This window comes from Streptopelia decaocto (assembly GCF_964273445.1).
Source record: "Streptopelia decaocto genome assembly, chromosome: 2".
Classification (NCBI taxonomy): Eukaryota; Metazoa; Chordata; class Aves; order Columbiformes; family Columbidae; genus Streptopelia; species Streptopelia decaocto.
The window spans coordinates 54,344,981-54,364,221 of record NC_138655.1 but is presented as its reverse complement, the minus strand read 5'-3'; the positions used below and the strand labels follow the sequence as shown (position 1 = coordinate 54,364,221).

At 38.4% G+C, this 19,241-nt stretch overlaps 1 protein-coding gene across 7 annotated transcripts in view; it reads left to right on the top strand.

Annotated features, from left to right (window-relative positions):
* The window catches only part of PPP4R1 (protein phosphatase 4 regulatory subunit 1), a 68,273-nt gene that overhangs the window by 8,235 nt on the left and 40,797 nt on the right, over positions 1 to 19,241 (top strand). For 3 of the 7 annotated variants that reach the window (XM_082047099.1, XM_082047098.1, XM_082047097.1), the window contains 2 exons: positions 8,696 to 8,831; positions 17,446 to 17,552. In XM_082047099.1, the coding sequence (XP_081903225.1) occupies positions 8,696 to 8,831; positions 17,446 to 17,552 (243 nt within the window). Of the gene's footprint in view, positions 1 to 2,906; positions 2,970 to 8,695; positions 8,832 to 17,445; positions 17,553 to 19,241 lie in introns of those variants that run through there. The other 4 variants (XM_082047101.1, XM_082047100.1, XM_082047102.1 and 1 more) reach the window with 4 other exon arrangements.

Genomic DNA, 19,241 nt, shown 5'->3' with positions numbered 1-19,241 from the left:
AATTGCACTGAGAATTGAGAGTACTGTTTGTTTTTGTTTTGTTTTTACTGTTTTTAAGGTAAAGAAAAATGAAAGGCAAATAGTACGATGAATATGCATTATTCTGAGATACAGTTTCTGCAAAAGCTAAATATGACTGTATAAAAGTGACATTCTATATGAGCGCTTAATGTAGACTGTTGAAGTGTTTTTCTCTGATTAAACAAGTTTGCTTAGATATTCTTTTGTCTTGTTGCCATAGTGTCTGAACAGTTCCAAAATACTTGAATGGAAGAGAGGCCACCTCTTCCTTCCTCTCTAGCTTGCAGGAGGAATAACTTGATTAGTCTGTAGGGATATTTGCTTGTGCAAATTTGCTTGAATGTATGTTTTATTAGAGGAAACTCAGTTTTAAACAACATCGAAATTAACGTCCACGGCTGTTCTTACTTTTTCTAAGAGTGAATCCACTACATTCTGTACAGCTCAATCTTCTCCCATAGACCAGTTTTATACTTTATACTGAGCGTAGACAGGAAAAGTGTGGAGAGCTGCAGAAGGAAGAAGAGTGTGCAAAAAGAATTTCCACCTCTGAATGCTTAGGAAATACAAAGGCATATCCCACTATGAGTTTCAAATGCGGCCAATCGATGTCTCAGGAGCGTTGTCTGGGGTTTAAGTGGAGAGAAGATAAGTAATACAGTTAGGAAGTTCCATGTGTTTTATGTTGAAAAGACATGTTTTTTAGATTATAGATATACTAGTTACAGAATTTATATTTTTTGTGGCTTTTAGCCTAAGTAAGTGTATTTCAGTTACTGTGACTGAGCCAGTGGAGCAAGACTTGATTGAAGTGGAGCAGTTGGGTTAGTAGCCGATATGTTGTAACTCCAGGTGTCATATCAGCATGACAAAGCTAGCACAATCCCTTGGAGCATTTGGGCCTCAACTGCTTGCTTAATAATGCTCTGCCTTCCAGTTAGTTCACGGCTAATGTATATGTAGTTTGAGCTCGATGTTTTTGTGTTTACCATATACCCAGTTAGGAGTAGAACTCGATCGTGGCCCCAGGCACAGTGAATGCATATGTCCTTGTCATGATAGGACCAAGAAGAACATCCTGACTGAAGATGGAAGTGGAATTCCCTTCAGAGTACTTCAAAGTTCTCAGTTAGTCATGGAGGCAATCAAAAACCTCACACGCAGCAATGCTCTGCAGAGAGCAGGGATGCCTTTCTTTGACTGTAAGAAGCTTGTAGAGGAGAAAAAAAAGAACCTTAGAGGAACTTCCTGGGCACACTGTCAGACCTTTGCTTCACTCCAGCCTCATTCCATGATTCTTAATTGTATACAGTTGTTTGAAGGGGTAAATGATAGGGACTTAAGTAGCAGGGGAGTTGAGTATCATCGTGATGGTTGCATTATGCTCTCAACAGGAAGTGGGCAGACAAAATATAAGCTGTCAATTGTTTTAACTGGTAGCTTGAATGTCCTTCTCTTTGTTTCAGTTTCCTCTGGACCAGCTTTTGTTGAAGGACAAACTGCTAACTGGTAGAAGTTACATTCTGCTGTTGTGCAAATAAATGACTAGTGAGCAACATGAGATATAGCCGTTCCTTCATTTCAGAGCAAATCAGGATTTTCAGTGCTGCTTTTGTACGCCTTGAAGGGACAAACTTGTCTGTAGTCGCATGTGTACTTGTTGCTTAAAGAATTTTGTATCACCTCTAGTTTCCTCTGTGATGCTTGATGAGAAACGCAACTCCTTTGATATACTTGATAATTGTGTCCTTTTGAAGGCCTTTGCTAAATGAAAATCTTCTCTTAGTCTGTTATGTTTGGTCTAGTGAGTCTTTTAAATTTGCTGTACCATACTTCTGTAAGTTCTGTGTGTAAACAGCTGCTGATTTTGATTCCTGCGTCTTTATTTCAGCTGCTAAATGTGCCCCCCCCCCCCCTCCAAGCCTGTACTGAAGCTTTATTTTAAGTGGTTTGCTCTGTCTGTGCTTCAAACTGCTAGCAAGCTCTGCTGTGAAAGTGCTACATAGGGGCTGATGTGGTAAGCCTTGCTTTTAACACAGCATCTTTGCATCAGAACTGCTCTGCATTTCCCCCTTCTTATCTTCCTCCTTGTTCCTACCTCTCTCCTCCTTCTCCCCCACTCCCAATCCCACCAAACTTGGAGTACAGACAACAAAGTCTATGCATGCAGGTGTGGTGACTGTACCATGTTCATAAGAGGCTCAAGGTGGATAGTGCTCCATGTTTGAAGGGTAAATTTTGGGGAGAGACAGAGAAGGGGAAGTGTGGTTCTTATTTCTGCTGATATGGTGGGTGGACTGCAACTTAAGATAATCACTTACTGATCGCTTTTATACTTTTCACCTGTTTTGTAACTTTGTTGAGTAAAATCACACAAACTTGTATTTTTCTCTGAAAACATTTGCAATATCAGGGCAAACTTGTGGCATCTCATTTACATTTTTAGTCTGAGGCTACAGCAGGAGAGCAGAGATAATATATTTTAAGTGTCTCTTGAAAAAATCAGCTCCTACTTTCTGACAGTGGGATCTGTCATCACCAGTGAGTGCTACTTGAATCTGACAGGCAAGATGGTGGAACTCAGCATTACAAATGTATTTTGTAATATTTATGCAACTGTCATTGCAATAGCTCTTGGTTAATGTTACTGCAGCAGTGCAGTAAATTTGTGGTAGCAAGTGAAGCTGAAATAGCGTGACTGATGCTTTGGTCTGTGATGTCACTGCAGAACTGGAGCTGGAATATAGTCCACTACGGAAGGGTAAGAGTAATGAGTTCCTAAACGTGAACGGATATAGATGTGTTGCTTCCATGCTTATGCTGAGGTGGATTTCTCTTTGCAGAACATCAAGATGCAAAATGATACTTAGAGAAAATGAGATGGAAAGGAATGTATTTGCAGTATTGAAGGGCTGAGAACACTACCTGTGTTCTGCAGAAATCCGAATGTAAGATGAATTTATTCTTTCATAGCATAAAGGATGGTGACTTAGAACAAAACTTGCCACTATTGTTTTGTGATTATGTTATCAAATGTTTGGGCTTGTGGGACTACTATTTTTGCTTTACAATTAAACAGCAAAATTACTTGCTTGAACAGCACAACAGAACTAAATCCTTTCTGCATAAAGTACTGTATCAACCTGAACATGCTTATGGTAACAATTGATATAGACCACAGCAAATAGACTAATTTTTATTCAACTGTAATACAGGCTATTTTACTAGATACATCTGTAGGAACTGCCATAGAGACTTCTCAATAGATCTTGAGAACGCTTTGGGAATGCAGAAGATAAAATGAGGGAACTGTAATTAGTTGGAAATCTTGAATCTTTCAAAGCTGAGCAACAAACAGTTATAGAAATGAAAATTGCTCAATTTTGGAATACCCGTCCTCTTGTTGCTGAGTTTCTTTGCCAAAATGAGGAAGGATATATTTATTCCACGGAGCTCAGAACAGATACGGAACAAAGAGTACAGGTAGACCTTGCTACTGAACAGTCTATGGCAAAGAGTTAATGCATTATTAAATACAAGAAAAATGGTGATTATTTTTTCAAACATGAATCTTGTGTACCGGTCTGTAAAAAGACACAATATGATCAAGACATTTGTGACAGTTACTATGAAGATGAGAGATGTAGTAGAAAAATCAGCTTACTTGAAAATTGTCCTATAGACTATGATTTTATAGGGGACTGAATTGTAAATGGACTTCCGTTATGTTTTATGGTCAACCAAGGTTGTCAATGGTTAACTAAACACCTCTAAACATAATCTGTCTCAGCAAGCTTGCTATATGGTCCATGTGAGTTAATAATTATGGCAAGTAATTGTTGTATCCTTGCCATAAAACACAGGAAAATGTAAGGGAAACAGGAGAACTTAAACTGGGGGTTGTTAATATATTCTTGATACAGTAGGGACCAGATGCAAGGTAGATGACAAGCCTGAACAATTTCTACAAAAACCAGTCAAACAAATGATTGGACAGGAAAAGGAAGGTACAGAGAGGAGGAGTTACTTGGCTTGTGTCGAACAACAGGTTAGTGACAGATATTGAAACAAAATCCAGTGCTTATCTTGTTATGTGATGCTGCCTTGTGTTTAGTGGTAGTAGTGTAGAGTTTTGAAGTTTGCAAACTACTTAGTCTGGACAAATTAATGCATTTATTCCTTTTGTTCTGCTTTGGTGCTTATGTGGGCAGAAAATCTGAACACTGTGATTGCTTTCTCACTGTCGTCCAATTATTGTTCCTCCCTCCATCACCACTAGTGACTTTAAACTGCTGTGATAGGGCGTTTTCATAGAAATTCCTAATTTTGTAGCTTGGCTGCTTTTGCATGTTGGTGTGAATGCTTAAGATCAGATTAAAATGTACTTAGGCTCTGAACAGTGATGTCTTGTAGCTTAGATGCTTTCTGAGCATTTGGTCCAGATGTACTTGTACTGGTTTGAAAAAGTGGAGAAAACAAGACAAGTGACCTGTAGTTTTTCTGCAGCTGGAGAAGAAAGTCACATGCGTCCCTGTTGCCTGGTTTACATTCTCTCAAGTGGAAATGAATCTGGATGTTCTGCATTTGAACTAGCCTTGTTATACTGGCTTTGGCTGGGATAGAGTTACATTCCTTCACAGTAGCTTGTATGGTGCTATGGTTTGGATTTGTGCTGAAACTAGTGTTGATAACATAGGGATGTTTTAGTTACTGCTGAACAGCACTTATGCATCCTCAAAGCCTTTTCTACTCCTCGTGCTGCCCTGCCCACCAGTAGGCTGGAGGTGTACAAATAGCTCCGTCTAAGCTACTACGAAGAATTCTAACTCTATCCCAACCAAACCCAGCACACTTGTATTCAAGGTGGGTTTTTTTTGTGATGTGTTTGTTTGTTTGAATGTTTTTTTTTTGTTTGTTTTGTTTTGTTTTTTAAAGATTTTATTTGTAAAATTTACCAACGGTCCTGTGATATTTGGGCAAGTGCTCGAAGTTGGATGGAAAGCAGATAAGGGCTGATGAGACAATATTCAGTTAACAGTCTTTTTGATAGCTTTTTTTGAAATAACTTTCCAAGTGTAGGTAATATCAAAGTGACTTGGTCTATTGAATAATGCAAAGTATACTCTTTATGCATTTTAGATGAGGAATGGTTTGATTGTTGGTGAATCATTTGGGGGAAACATCCACTTGAGGGGCTTTGTTCAAACGGGAATTCTACTGGGCTGATGACTCTTCACTTGAATTGGTGTCTTGATGTTGAAAGTGAAAATTAATATGTTAGACAACTGTAATGGTAGTTTAAAAGAACTATTAACTGTTCAGGTACTGATTTATTTATTTTTATCATCACTGTCTTCCCTGTTGGTATTAGTCTTGTGTTCATCAGGGTGCTGCCATTTGAATGATTTCTGTGACTACAAGCTGGGATACTGGAATTATTTAAATAATAAATGTTGCTCAGCATCACTAGCAGAGTCACATCAAGCCCAAGGTAGTGCTAAACTTAATTTTATAATGCACAAACACAGCAGAGTCAAATCCATGCACCTCACTTTTGTTTAAACTAGCAGGAGACATCAAACATAAATTGTAAGTAGGTGCTCATATTTTTATCATTGCTATTTACATCTGATGTAGAGTGGTTTTAGCAGGTTGGTTGACTTAACTGATTTCACTTCACTGATTATGAGAACATTCAGTTCAATAAATCAAACGCATCAGTGATCTAGTCAACGTAGGTGCGTGTCTGTGTGTTAAGACGTATAGAGTGAGCTGTTGCCATGTTCTGCACCATCTAAGATGCATCTACATTGGACCACTCACTGTAGGAGAATTAGGGGAGAATTAGTGTAGAGGACAAAGAGGAAAACATGGAACATGAGGTTGAGAGGAGAGAAACTAAGTAAGTAAAACGAGTGGTTAGCATTTATTATTTGTTTTTATTCATGCTTTTGATAGCTAAATAAAAATAATTACATTGGTGACAATAATTATGTTTGTATTTTGACATAGTTTCTCCAATTTATGCTTTCAAATTTATAGTGTGATCAACAGACTTTAAAATAGGAAAGTAGGACCCTGTCATAGAATTAATTTCACTGAATATTAGAGGGGTGTTTTTTTTTCTCCCCAGTTGGTTATGTCGCAGTATAACTGTATTGATTTCAGTTCTGTAGTTTAGAAATCCACCTGAATGCAGTGGTTTAGCTCCATAGCGAAGGAGACAATTATTATGACATTTAAAAAAAATGCAATTCATTTACTGGAATGAGAAGTATCTGTGTAACTTATTTCATGTGTGGATGCTGCAGAATGTTGCTTCTAAGTATATCTTGAGTCAGCCCTCTGAAAATAGGAGCTCACATACAATAAAATGTTCTGTGAGGAGCAGCTGAGGACTTTGGGCTTGTCTAGTTTGCAGAAAAGGAGGCTGGGGGTGACCTCATTGCTGTCTACAGCTTCCTGAGGAGGGGACATGGTGAGGGAGTTGCTGAGCTTTTCTCCTTGGGATCCAGTGATAAGACATGTGGGAATGGTTCAAACCTGCACCAGGGAAGGTTTACGCTGGACATTAGGCAGCATTTTTTTTACTGAGAGGGTGGTCAAATACTGAACAGGCTTCCTGGAGAGGTGGTCAGTGCCCCAACCCTGTCAGTGCTTAAGAGGCATTTGAACAATGCCCTTAATAACATGCTTTAACTTTGTCAGCCGTGAATTGGTCAGGCGGTTGGACTAAATGATCACTGTAGGTCCCTTCAGCTGAATTATTCTATTCTAGAAAGACTAGTCTGCGTGAGAAAGATGCATGGCATAACTATAAACATAGGAAAGCTTCTGGTTTAGTTGGATCAATGGGTTGAATTAAAGACCTATGAACCTGTCAATCATGTAACCTGTTTTTTGTTAACTTAACCTGGTGTAAAATCCTAACTGGCATTAAGAGTGCATTTTGACTTTTCCCTATGTTTCCTGTGAAAATAAAGCTGATTCTTCAGGGGGGGAAGGAAGGGGTACAAAAAAACCCAAACAAACAAACAACACCAAACCCACAAACCCAAACCAAACAGGTTCAAACAGTTGTGTAAACCTGGTATTGCTGAGTGCTTTCCCTTTGTGCTGCAATAGCTTTCTGCAGCTGACCTTTTTTTGAGCTTTCCCTTCCTCCCCTTGCAGTTTGTTTCTTCCACCTTAGGTGTGTCCAAGAATACTAGTTCCTCTCCCCAAATTGATCTTCCATTTACTTTGCCTCACAGCTCCTAGCACACTTTCTTCCTTGCTCCTATCTCTGACATTGTTATTATGTCATTGCTATTTTCCCATCACTACTTCATTTGATTTCTGGCAAGGATTTCGTGTCCTATCAGCAACTGCAGAAATTGGACCTTCCTCCAGGGATGGGATTTAGTTATGGTCAGTTAAACAATGCCCATTAATTCTCTACCTAGAAAATGGGAGAATTAGTTTGTTGGTAAATGAATGTTATTAACTCAGTTTAGGTCTAAAAATATTATTATTAAAGAGAGTTTCTTGTTAGATCTTTTGACATTCAAAATATGTTAAGACATTCAGAAAATGGTAGCTGCTTGTGTATTCTGAATATTGACGATAATGATTATAATGATAATCAATTTACGTAACATAGTATAACTGTATGGAAGATAACAGGACAACCATTTTTTTCTTTCCTCTATAGAGTTCATATATATATAAAAAAATAATTGTTGGACTTCTAGATCTGTCTGTCTTTGTTTTCTGTCCATCTCTATTTGCCAGTTTTCAAAAAGGCTTTTCAGAAAATCTTGGCTAGACTGAAGAATAGTTGTAGCGTACTGTAGTGTTGTGTTCTCAGGCGTAAAGCGGGTGACCTGTGGTAGGTCTTGCAAATAAGTGAATGCATTTGAGGTAATAGCAAAGAAATGGTTGCATTTGTAGGCTAAGGTGTTTATGGAACTGAGTTTTTGAGCACTTTAGAGGACATTTAGAAACCAGAAAAGATGGTAGCACAAATTCTAATTTGTCAAGTAGCTCTGCAGAGCAGGGATGACCCCTTTCCCATTTCATTGTGTTTCCGTATGGATAAAGGTGTCTGTTTATATGAAATTCCCTGTTGATGTGCCGGTTAGTAACTGCAATACGTGAATTATGCCTATTTTAGTTGGTAGTTGGATACAGCAGCACGCATCTGAACTTTTAAACATGCTTAATTAAGATTTTTTTTTTTAAAAAAAAAAAAGCTTTGTTTTTGTTCTGTTAGATTATGTTGTATTAACTTTTTATCTCTGGACTAACTACTGCTATGATTTTAGCCAGTGCATCTTCAAAAAGCTGATTTTAGAATTAGCTAAAAGTCATTTGCTTAATAAAAATACAAGGTAAAAAAAATACTGTTTGTTAGCTAAAAATATCATGAACCATGAGTGTTCAGTGAAACATCATGTTTGGGAATTTAGAGAAAATTACTCAAAATCCCTTTAATACAATTTATACATAATCACTCTTATATAGAAAAGGATTTGTGGGGGTTGGGGAAAGCGAGGAGGAATGATGTACTGCAGTTTGTAAATATATTGTCAATGCGACCTTGCCTAGCCTTTTGCATTTCAGACCAACAACAGACATCATTTTAGTTTTAAAGTACTGTGATTATAAGGAATATTTCTGATGTCTCTGATAGTTGGTGTGGATGACTACAGCTCAGAGTCTGATGTGATTATTATACCTTCAGCCCTGGACTTTGTCTCACAAGATGAAATGTTGACGCCTTTGGGAAGACTGGACAAGTACGCTGCAAGTGAAAACATATTTAACAGGTATGTTTTTTAAATGTCCTGTCTGGCTTATGGTATGTAAACTATTCATCTGATTAAAATCTGACTGAAGTTAATTTGCATGAAATACAAATAATTTAAAACATTTTAACGACTTTAAAAATTCTTCACTTTCCACTCCTCCTTCTGTTTGCTGGTACTCTTTCTACATATAGAGAGCAAAATATTAATGATAGCAAAAACCCATTTCCTTACCTTTTAAGCAACCATAGTTCAGGACTTTTTCATTAATTGGACCACATCCTTTTTTTGTTTGTTTGTTTGTTTGTTTTGGTGGATGCTAACTTTCCTGTTGACACAGGACTAGAAGATAATAGCAAACTGTATCCATAACTCTGTGTGGAAAGTGACTTTAAAAAAATACTTCATGAAGGGTCAGGAGAGTATAATGAACAACACTATAGATTGGCAGAGAAACCCCAGAAGAGTTGCCGGATCATCCTCATACTTCGTTTACAGTTTGGGTATAGCTGATTCTGGTTACTGAAAATGAAAAACTGCTGAAAAAAAAGTTTTATCTTGCCCAGTTAATACCATGATCTGCAATTTCCCCTTTTTATTTCTGTAATGCCATTGAGCTAGTTGTTCCATTTAAAAGCACAGGTATTGTAGTATACATCAAGCAGAAATGCTGGCCCCGTCCTCCTCGTCTCCCCCCCCCATTTACTTCAAACAGCCACTGTGCAATGGAATGGAGAAATTAAAAAAGAGCATTTATTTTAATTGTAACTGTAAACAGGTACAAGATCACAGAAATGTGTGAAATATGTGAAGGTTGAGGCTTTCTGGCATTTTATTTTAACATAGTTTAGTTAGGGCTCCAAGTAAGTCTTTAATAAAGCATGTTTGCTTTTATGTTGAATTCTTAATTTAGCAGTATGCAGAAGTCTGCGATCAACCACGCTGTAAGTTAGCCTCTATTTTGTTTTTTGTGGCCTGAGTTCTGTAAGGATTTAGCCCTGTGCTTAACTTTAGTCATGTGAAGTATACTTAATATTTCATACAACATGTATGAACATCATCCCCCCTTTGTAAGGTTTTCATTCTGTTTTCTTGAAAGCCAGAGTTTGTGCTATTTTAAAATTGGAGATGAAATCAGCAATTTGCCAACTGTGAAACAGTTTTTGTGTGTTTGACTTTTCATGGCAGGGAAGAGAGTCTTCAGGGCTGTAGCTGACAATTATGTAATAAAAGCCAGTAGGGAGGAGAACAAACTCAGAAACTCAAGTTGTATGATTTGTATTTTAAACAAGAATAGTAGTTCTAATATTTTATTTGCCTATTCAAGAAAAAAACCTCTCTCTGAGTCTCTCAGTATATATTGCATGGGGTGTGGGGCATGCATAAACTTGAAATCTTTTCGATGACACTTTCCAGCTTTATGCATTCTGTACTTTTCTGCAGGGCAAGATAGATGAAATAACTACAGTTTTCCCTCGGGTTTTGTTGTGTTTGCTTGTTTGAGAGTGTTGGTCATGGGGGTATGTCTTTTTTTTTTTCCTTCTGGTATAAACACATTTAATCCTTGCTCTTTTTGTAGGCCTACTGTGTTATGCTACCTAAAGAAAATATAGGGAATAGCATATGCTACTCATTAGTGGTATAACTGTGAGTAGCAGTTATATCATGCTGATAGTGAGTAACTATTGCAGGCAGTTTGATGATTCAGCATTACTCAGTCTCAAGAATAATTGTAAAGGTTTTTTCTAGACAGATGAACCTGAGCATTTCATTGGGAAAAGATAAGAGTAAACTACTTAATTTAATTCATGTATCTTAGAGTGGTATAATCTCATACAATTACTTAAGTGTAGTTTAATACTATATTACAGTTGAGTTAATAATGTTTCAGTTATTTATGTGACCTTGAACCTGCATTTGTGTGGAAGCTTCAAATTATAGGTGCCCAAATCCTTGTAACATAATCACTGAGACTGGGTAAAGTAGGGTAAGATTTTTTTTTTTCTCTGAGTGGATGAATTTGCTTTTAGTATGGTTTTTAGGAAAAAATCTTTAAATTTCATTTTAAATATTATTTCTCTTTGCATTTATTTTTATTATAATTTTCTGTCTGGTTAGTCATCTACATATGTGTCATATTTGCAGTGTGTGGTTATACTGAATGATTAAAGTGAGGTAATTTTTAACAATTACTACAAAAGCATAGTCTCCTTTGAGTGGATTCCTTGAGCACTCATGATTTCTCAGCTGGTGTCTGAAGCTCAAAGCCACTTGCTCTGACATGCAAATGCATCTTGTGTCTGCATCCTAAGGAATTTTAGCAGGTAGGATTTGGAACTTGCATGTAGGAATTGCTTCTTCATTTAAATGCGTATGATTTTTGACAGGATGAGCTGTAAAAAAAACTGTGAGGCAGGGAATCCTTTAACAGCTTCCCAAATGGTGGAAGGGGTTGCTGTGTCACAATATTTGGCATGTTACGGTCTACATCCTCACTGTTGCTGATCAGCACCACGGATGTTGTTTTAGTCTATGAGAATGGAGGGGAACCTGACAGATATTACAATAAATGACCCTTCTTGTATCTGAAACCAGGGCAAGTGGGACTCTGATTATGGGGTTTTTTTAATGAAGAAGCACCCTCCAGGCAAGATTTGAGAAGCATCTCTAGCATATGCCTTCGTAATCCGGTGTCATATTGCAACAAGAGTAGGTGCCGAGCAGAAAGCCAAGACCGTCACCTTGAAACACACAGAGACCGTGTGTCTGGTAGCACGGGTGTGTGTGAATTCTTGCATGGGTGAGGATTCCCTTTTACTATTTGCTTTAAAAAACAGTTGTTGGTGCAGATTGGAGCACAGCTTTTGTCTCATTTTAAAAATCCTTTGTGGATTTTCCTAAACTTCATTGTCATTAACTTGCTTCCATTCCTCATTGAGAAGGTTTAGAAGTATACAACACTTACCAATAGATCTGTTCAAATAGTGAGGTAGCTCCTGAACAGCAGACGCTTTCTTCTGATCAGCCTACTTTTTGAGGAATTGCCGTTGGCCTTTCTTTTCAAAGAAAAGTAAATATTGGCATCAGCATGATCAGTCTTGGCTATCAAGACTATATCTACATATAGCTGTACATATTTTTAAGCTGTATTCTTGCTATGCTGCTTTGTGTTCTGAAGTACTTTTTTGCATTTCATTTGGGGGAATACCTGATGTCTGTTTTTTAGAATAGTTTTCTCTGAAATAGTTTAACTTCAAAATAGTCTTAGAGCAGCACTCAGCAGTAACTGAGGGTTTATTAGATCTCAAAGAAGGATTAAGCAGAGGTGTGTGTACTCACCTACAGTTTATCAGTAGCACTTTTGTTATATACAGTATAGGTGAAGATTTGGCCTAAAACATTCTGTGTAACTTGTCTTTTTTGGCAAAAACATATGCTCCCCTAACTTCATGGCATAGACGTGGTTTCTGATGTGGTTGGTAGCAGGCAGTCTTGCTTTCTAGACTCCTGATGAAAAAGAGATAAGCATCAGAAAGGACGTTGTACCATGTGTGGCAATTAATTATTTTGATATGGTTATCTGATTCCTGACTCCAACAGTTGCAATATAAACATTGGTTTTACATGTCTGTGATTCTGGAAAATTGTCTAGAAGTTTTTAGAATACATACTCTGGTTCAGGAAATAGGAAATCAATTCCTTTCCAACGAATTAAGGGTAACAATACATTTTTAGATGTATCAGGGCTATACTATAGGCCTTTCCAGTTCTCCACTCCCTTTTGCGGAGTCAAGACTCATTTTACTGTGTATGTAAAGACTAGGACCTGTATTCAGAAAGTACCCCCACTAAAACAGTGGAGTGCTGTTTTCAGCCCTTCGTGCTGTAATGTGTATCGAAAACCTCTCCAAGACTGCATGTTTGGTGGGATGTTGGGAATCTTTATCAAGACCTTCCTGAAGTGGAAGACATTACCTTGCCTTATTTTTATTTAGGTATGATCAGATTATAACCAACAAGTTAATTGAGAATTTTGTTATCCACACCTGCAGTTTTTATCTCCTCACTCTCTTTCTTTCTGTCTGTGCAATGTAGCCCGGTGTAAACTTTCTCTTTTGGGGGTATTTGTTGTGTACTGACAATAAGGAAATGCCAAAGTCATACCAAAGTTATGCAGGTGAAACTGAAGTGGCATGCATTTTGACTAGGACAGTTCTTATCGTTTTAGGATAAACCAGGTTGCTTTTCCTAATCTGTCTCTCTTTCCTTCTGTTTTCATGTTTCAGTCTTTTTGAGCCCACTGTATGTCAAAGACTAAAACTTAGTAAAAATGAAACAAACCTGAGAACATTTTTTTGTGCACAAATTTGCAGACACATATATAACAAATATATTTAGCAATATAGATTGAGAAAGTTTATCTTCTAAGTGTATATTAAAATGATTTAAGTTGAACTATCAAAGGACAGAATTTTCCCAAAGAACTAAGAGAAGTCTTAATTAACAATAACTGAATGTACCTCTGCATATTTAGCCTTTCTTATTAAGAAGGCTACAAAGATGTTGATTTCAAATGTGGGAGTTTATTCTGAATATCTTCTAAGATTGTTTGGGGAAAACAGTGCCAAGCTAAGATACTACTGCCAATATTCACTTAAACATGAAATGTCACGGAATCACAGAATGTTAGGGATTGGAAGGGACCTCAAAAGATCATCTAGTCCAAGCCCCCTGCTGGAGCAGAAACACTTAGATGAGGTTACACAGGATGTTGTCAAATCTTGATTTAAAAGTTCTACAAAAATGAGTAAAGAATAAATTATCTTCTTTCATTTTCTTTCTCTTTTTCTTTTAATATATGCTTACTAGCCAAATGCACTCTTTGTGCAGATGAACTCATTGAAATTATATAACAGAATTTTATTAAAGGGCTAATGATGGTGGTTGGTACACAGTAATTACACCACTTAGAACTCCTAGTATTGATTCTAAATAAGGTCAAAGGAGTGTATAAAAGGAGTTTGAATGAGCCAAACTAAGATATTTATAGCTCTTCTTGGAGTATATAGTCATAAATTCTAATTACGTCTGTGCATGCAGAGTCTTCAAAATATTTGTCCCCCCTGCATGTGGACAGAAAAGCAGGCTGTTTGTAATCTGTCCCCATTTTATCCCGCTGCTAATTGCAGTGAAGTGTACCTACAAGATATTGTATCAGTTTTTCTACTATTGGATGAACTCTCCCCATGCATGGTCACGAAAACTTGAACTTTGATAATTATCCTCCACTTCTGCACATAATAGCTGAAGCATTTGTACTGCATGCTACATTCCAGCCTTTGACTTCTGTGCTTTCTTGGGCCTCTAAGCTGTTTAATGGATAAATGGGTACATTGCTCCTTAAGTGGCAGTCCTATACCAAAGAAACGTATGCTGAATAAATAATTTCACAGTTCACAGTTCACAACTGTAGCATTACTGATTTGAAGCTTCACTTGCCAGAGAAGCTAGCAAAAGTCACTTTGGACCTGGTGGAATCAGGTATGAGATCTGACTGAATGGGCAAGAAGATGTGATCTGGTAATTGTTGCAATGCAGACAACTCTGCTGGCACTGAGAATATGTAAAGGTAGTTGTTAGTGGAGCTTGGTATCTCGTTAGAGGCAAGCACTGCACAAACCCAAGCCAGTGGCAGAAGGGAAATGGCAAGAAACCATTAATCCTAATCACAAATCATGCCCTGATAACCAGGAGTAATGTGTAGTAGCAGAATGTATGCCATTTAAATATATTGTCATCATTAATGTTGGTGGAGTAATTTCTATCACATGTTCTTGAAGGAGTCTGATTCCCTGTTAGAATGTGGTTTATGTGGACGTCATCCTTAGAGAAAACCTGCTCCTCTTCTTTTTCCCTGTCACAAGAGTTATCTCCTTGCCTCTTAAGCATGAAGCCTGTCTGCCTATTTTTGTTGTTTTGTTTGTGTCTAGACCAGACAGGTCATCTTTCAGAGCTCTGTTACTGTTTCACAAATGCTCACCTGGCACTTACCTGGCAAGTTGCTGGGCAAGCTACTGCTTGCCTTATGCTACTATGCATTGGTAAGTTCATTGCAGTCTTCTGTTATAGGCTTTCTGTAGCTCCACTGCCAATGTTTGTATGAGAAGGAAGATCAGACTGCTAGACGGGGCACCAAGGGACCCTTGCTTACTCTCTGCTCTTCAGTAAGCAGAGCATGGTAAAGTGTGAGCTTGCAGGGTTCAAGTAATTCCATGTTTGTTGCCTACATGCCAGCTCGCTGCCTGTGGCAAATGCGAGGTAGGTTTAGCTCTTTGTCCTATGTTTGTGCCGTGGAGGCACAAGAAGAATTTCAGCAGATTCTTGGAGGGATAGTGGCAGAACCAGATCAGAGCCCTTAATATTTAGGGGACATGACTAGACGTAATGTCCCAGAACACCAGATGGATGGAGTTAAAGTGATCACCCTTTCATTCTGGCTGCCTACCTGGTTAGGTTTTCTGCACTGAGCTTAGCTTGCCCTATTGCCTTTGTTATAGTGCTTTTTACCAGAGTCTGCTAAATGTAGGTGTAGATCCATTGATTCTGTTACAAACCAAAGAGGAAAATCACACCTGGATGCAGGTGGGGGTCATCTTCTACCTTTAGCCCAACTGAATGTCCTTTCTTAGCTTTGAGTGGATTTGATAAATAAGTCGTATCTGCTTCAGTTTAGGGTTTGTGGTTTTCTGTCTTCCTCTTGAGCAAAAGGTTTGTGGCCTTCAACTTACAGGGTGACTGCTTCTGCATAGCCATCTGTCCAACTCACAGGAACTATCAAAGACTTACTGTGGGATCCAGCCACTGCTGTTCAGAATACTGCTAACAAAGCTTGATGAGGAGATGAGAGTCTTCTCAAAACTCCCAGCACAGCAGGTGGGGCGGTTCTGTAGTCGCAAGGAGCCAGATGGGATGTAGTGCTGTTTATTGTGGTTCCTTACTTGCTGAGACCATCTCTGTGGGTCAGGTGACTTGCCTCTCGCTTTCCAAGATTACACTTAATAGGTAGGAGATGCATCCGAGCAGGCTGCTTTATAAGATATTCAGAGGTATCCAGCATTTTAAAGGACCAAGTCAACTTTGCTTCTGGGTCAGTGTGTCACATAGTCTGTTTATCTCCATTAGGGTTTTGATAGCTGAACTTCCAACTGCATATTGAGATCTCTGCTGAAACAAATTGCACTTTTACCAAGTTGAAAAGAGTGAGGAGGAGGAAATTTGTTAAAGGCAAACAGTTATTTTGCAGTTTGTTTTTTAGAGGATTTTGTTTGTATGTATGTCAAAACAGTTCAGTTTATGATAGTTTTGTAAATGACCACTGTGAAACACTTCCATTTTCTCAAACTGAAAATCAGTAATTTAAATGTCTGCTTAGCTTTGGGAATTTATGAAAAGCTACTGCGTTTCTTCGGTTGCATGGAACTGTTCTCAAGCTTCCCTTGTACACTAGGAATGTAACCATGTGTTTCTTACTAGTTTATGGCCGTGTCTCACATTCACCCTTTATGGTGAACGTGATCAAGCTTAACTGTGCTTCTGTTATTGTCTACAGCACTGCTGATTGCCAGCAGTGCTTGTATCCAGGCTACATCCTCATGGTGTTTCTATCAGTCTGGAAATACCTGGCACTTAACCCTTGCTGCTTCGGCATTTAGATTAATTGCTCTGGGGCAGTACAAGAGCTAGCAGCATGTTGGACACTGTTCCTTTGCCCATTCTGCTGTTGGGATAATCCTGCTAGCTCTCTGAACTGATGTTCACATTGTCCAAAAGGGGTTAAAAAAAAAAATCAAACGTATGCCATTTCAGGCTATTGATGAGGAGAAAGGTTGATTGCCACACATTGTCAGCTATACTGGTCTTTCTAGGTAACTGATGGGCATGACCTCGTAACGTGGGCTGCAACAGAACCTTGGAGGACAAAAACCTAAATTTGACTATATCCTGTCACTGGCAAGTTAAACGTTAGAAAAATTTCTTGTGCATTAGAAGTAGTAACCAAGTTGATTCTGACTTGTTTCATATTTCTGAATGATGTCCCAGGCACACATTGGCTAGTACATGCTGTTTTCACATTATATACCCATTACTCCATATAGCATTTGAATGAGGTTTAGCTTCTAGACATCACCATCAGATGGGAAATCTTCAGCTTGCTTTCATTTTTGAAATAAGTTCATAATTCTGTTTAAAACTGTTCTGATAATAGTGATGTTGTCTTGCTTTGTATGGAACAAGTTAGGAAATTCAGAGGTAAAGATGAAAGGCTGACACTGACTTCCTAACATTCAGCTCCTGTTTGCCCAGTTGGCAGATGATTACTATGTTTTTATCTTTGTTGCTGGTTTCTCTTATCCTTGTAAACCAAAGGGATACTTTTAATGTTACATTTAAAGTTAACAGTTCTGTATGATTCAGAATTCCCAAAGCAGGGCTGACTGAATTTACCAAGTTAAAAGTGAATCTATGTAAAATTGTACTGTTTGTTGTAAGGAACTTGTATGATTGCACAACTTCTTGATTTGGCTGTATTTCTGGATGTAAGTAATGCTAATTTTTAATCTTTCTTGTAAACTAGGCAAATGGTGGCTCGAAGTTTGCTGGACACTTTGAAGGAAGTCAGTGATGATGAGAGAGATTGTATTGCTGTGTTGGAGAGAATCAGCAGATTAGCTGATGATTCAGGTAGGTAGCATTAAACATTTTACTGGGGTAACGAGGGAAAGTCAGAATTGCTGAACCTGTATTCAGCACAGGACCAGTGTGTTCTTTCCTGTATTCAATATTCAAGCTAGGTTTCTGCAAATGCAATAAAATACTGTAAAATTTCATTTCACTAAATCATCTCCCTAATGATAACTCTTTTCCTTACTATTTTCCTCAACAGAATTAAGCCCCTTCAAAATGTGGGATTACCACTTTCCATCAATACATTTTTTAATAACTTTTATTAGGTACTTTGGCTACTCAGCGGATCTACATGATTATTTTACATTTGTAGGAAAAGATTAATTTATTGAGAAGAATCTTGCAAGACATCTGTGCAAAACTCCCATTAGTTCTGATAGAATTTAAATACTGAAATTGTTCCCTTGGGCCCTTCTGGGCAACCAGTTGTGAAGAGAGGCAGCAGGAATTGGCAAGCAAGATGCCCATATAAGTAATGAGTAGGAGGGCTCTTTAGATATAGAGGCACCTCTACAGATATGCAGGGGACCTCAAAAGATCATCTAGTCCAATCCCTCTGCTGGAACAGGAACACCTAGATGAGGCTACACAGAAAGGTGGTGTCCAGGTGGGATTTAATGTCTCCAGAGAAGGAGACTCCACAGCCTCCCTGGGCAGCCTGTTCCAGTGTTCTGTGACCCTTACCGAGAAGAAGTTTCTTCTCAAATTTAAGTGGAAACTCTTGTGTTCCAGTTTGAACCCATTACCCCTTTTCCTACCGTTGGTTGTCACTGAGAAGAGCCTGGCTCCGTCCTTGTGACACTCACCCTTTATATATTTGTAAACATTAATAAGGTCACCCCTCAGTTTCCTCCAAGCTAAAGAGCCCCAGCTCCCTCAGCCTTTCCTCATAAGGGAGATGCTCCACTCCCTTAATCATCTTTGTTGCCCTGCGCTGGACCCTGTCCAGCAGTTCCCTGTCCTTCTTGAACTGAGGGGCCCAGAACTGGACACAATATTCCAGATGTGGTCTCACCAGGGCAGCGTAGAGGGAGAGGAGAACCTCTCTGGACCTACTAACCACCCCCCTTCTAATACAGCCCAGGATGCCATTGGCCTTCCTGGCCACAAGGGCACAGTGCTGGCTCATGGTCATCCTGTTGTCCACCAGGACCCCCAGGTCCCTTTCCCCTATGCTGCTCTCTAATAGGTCATTCCCCAACTTATACTGGAACCGGGGGTTGTTCCTACCCAGATGTAAGACTCTACACTTTCCCTTGTTATATTTCATTAATTTTTTCTTGTTGAAGCACTAGAAGAAAGAAGGAAGACTTTAGTGGCAAAACATCAGAGAAAATCTGAAGTTCATTTGTTTGTCATTGTAGGAGTGCTATGTAGAGAAACTTGTATTAAATCTTATATGAGAAGAAAATGTTTCTTCTGTTACGTGTCTGATAGTTTTTCTCCCTTCTTCCAGAACATAATGCTTTCTAATGATAAAAAGATAATTCTGCTTATTTCTGTTGTTCTGTCATTATTGTCTTCATTTAAAATGTGCAGTTTTATTTTTCTGAGGGAATGTCCTTGTTTAGTCAGGAAAAGTAGCCTGTTGTAAGCATTACATAATTGTATCGAGCACCTTTTCAAGGATTTGTTAAGAGGAAAGGTTTTAAGATAGGAAAATCTAAGATTAAATGGGTCTTTAGT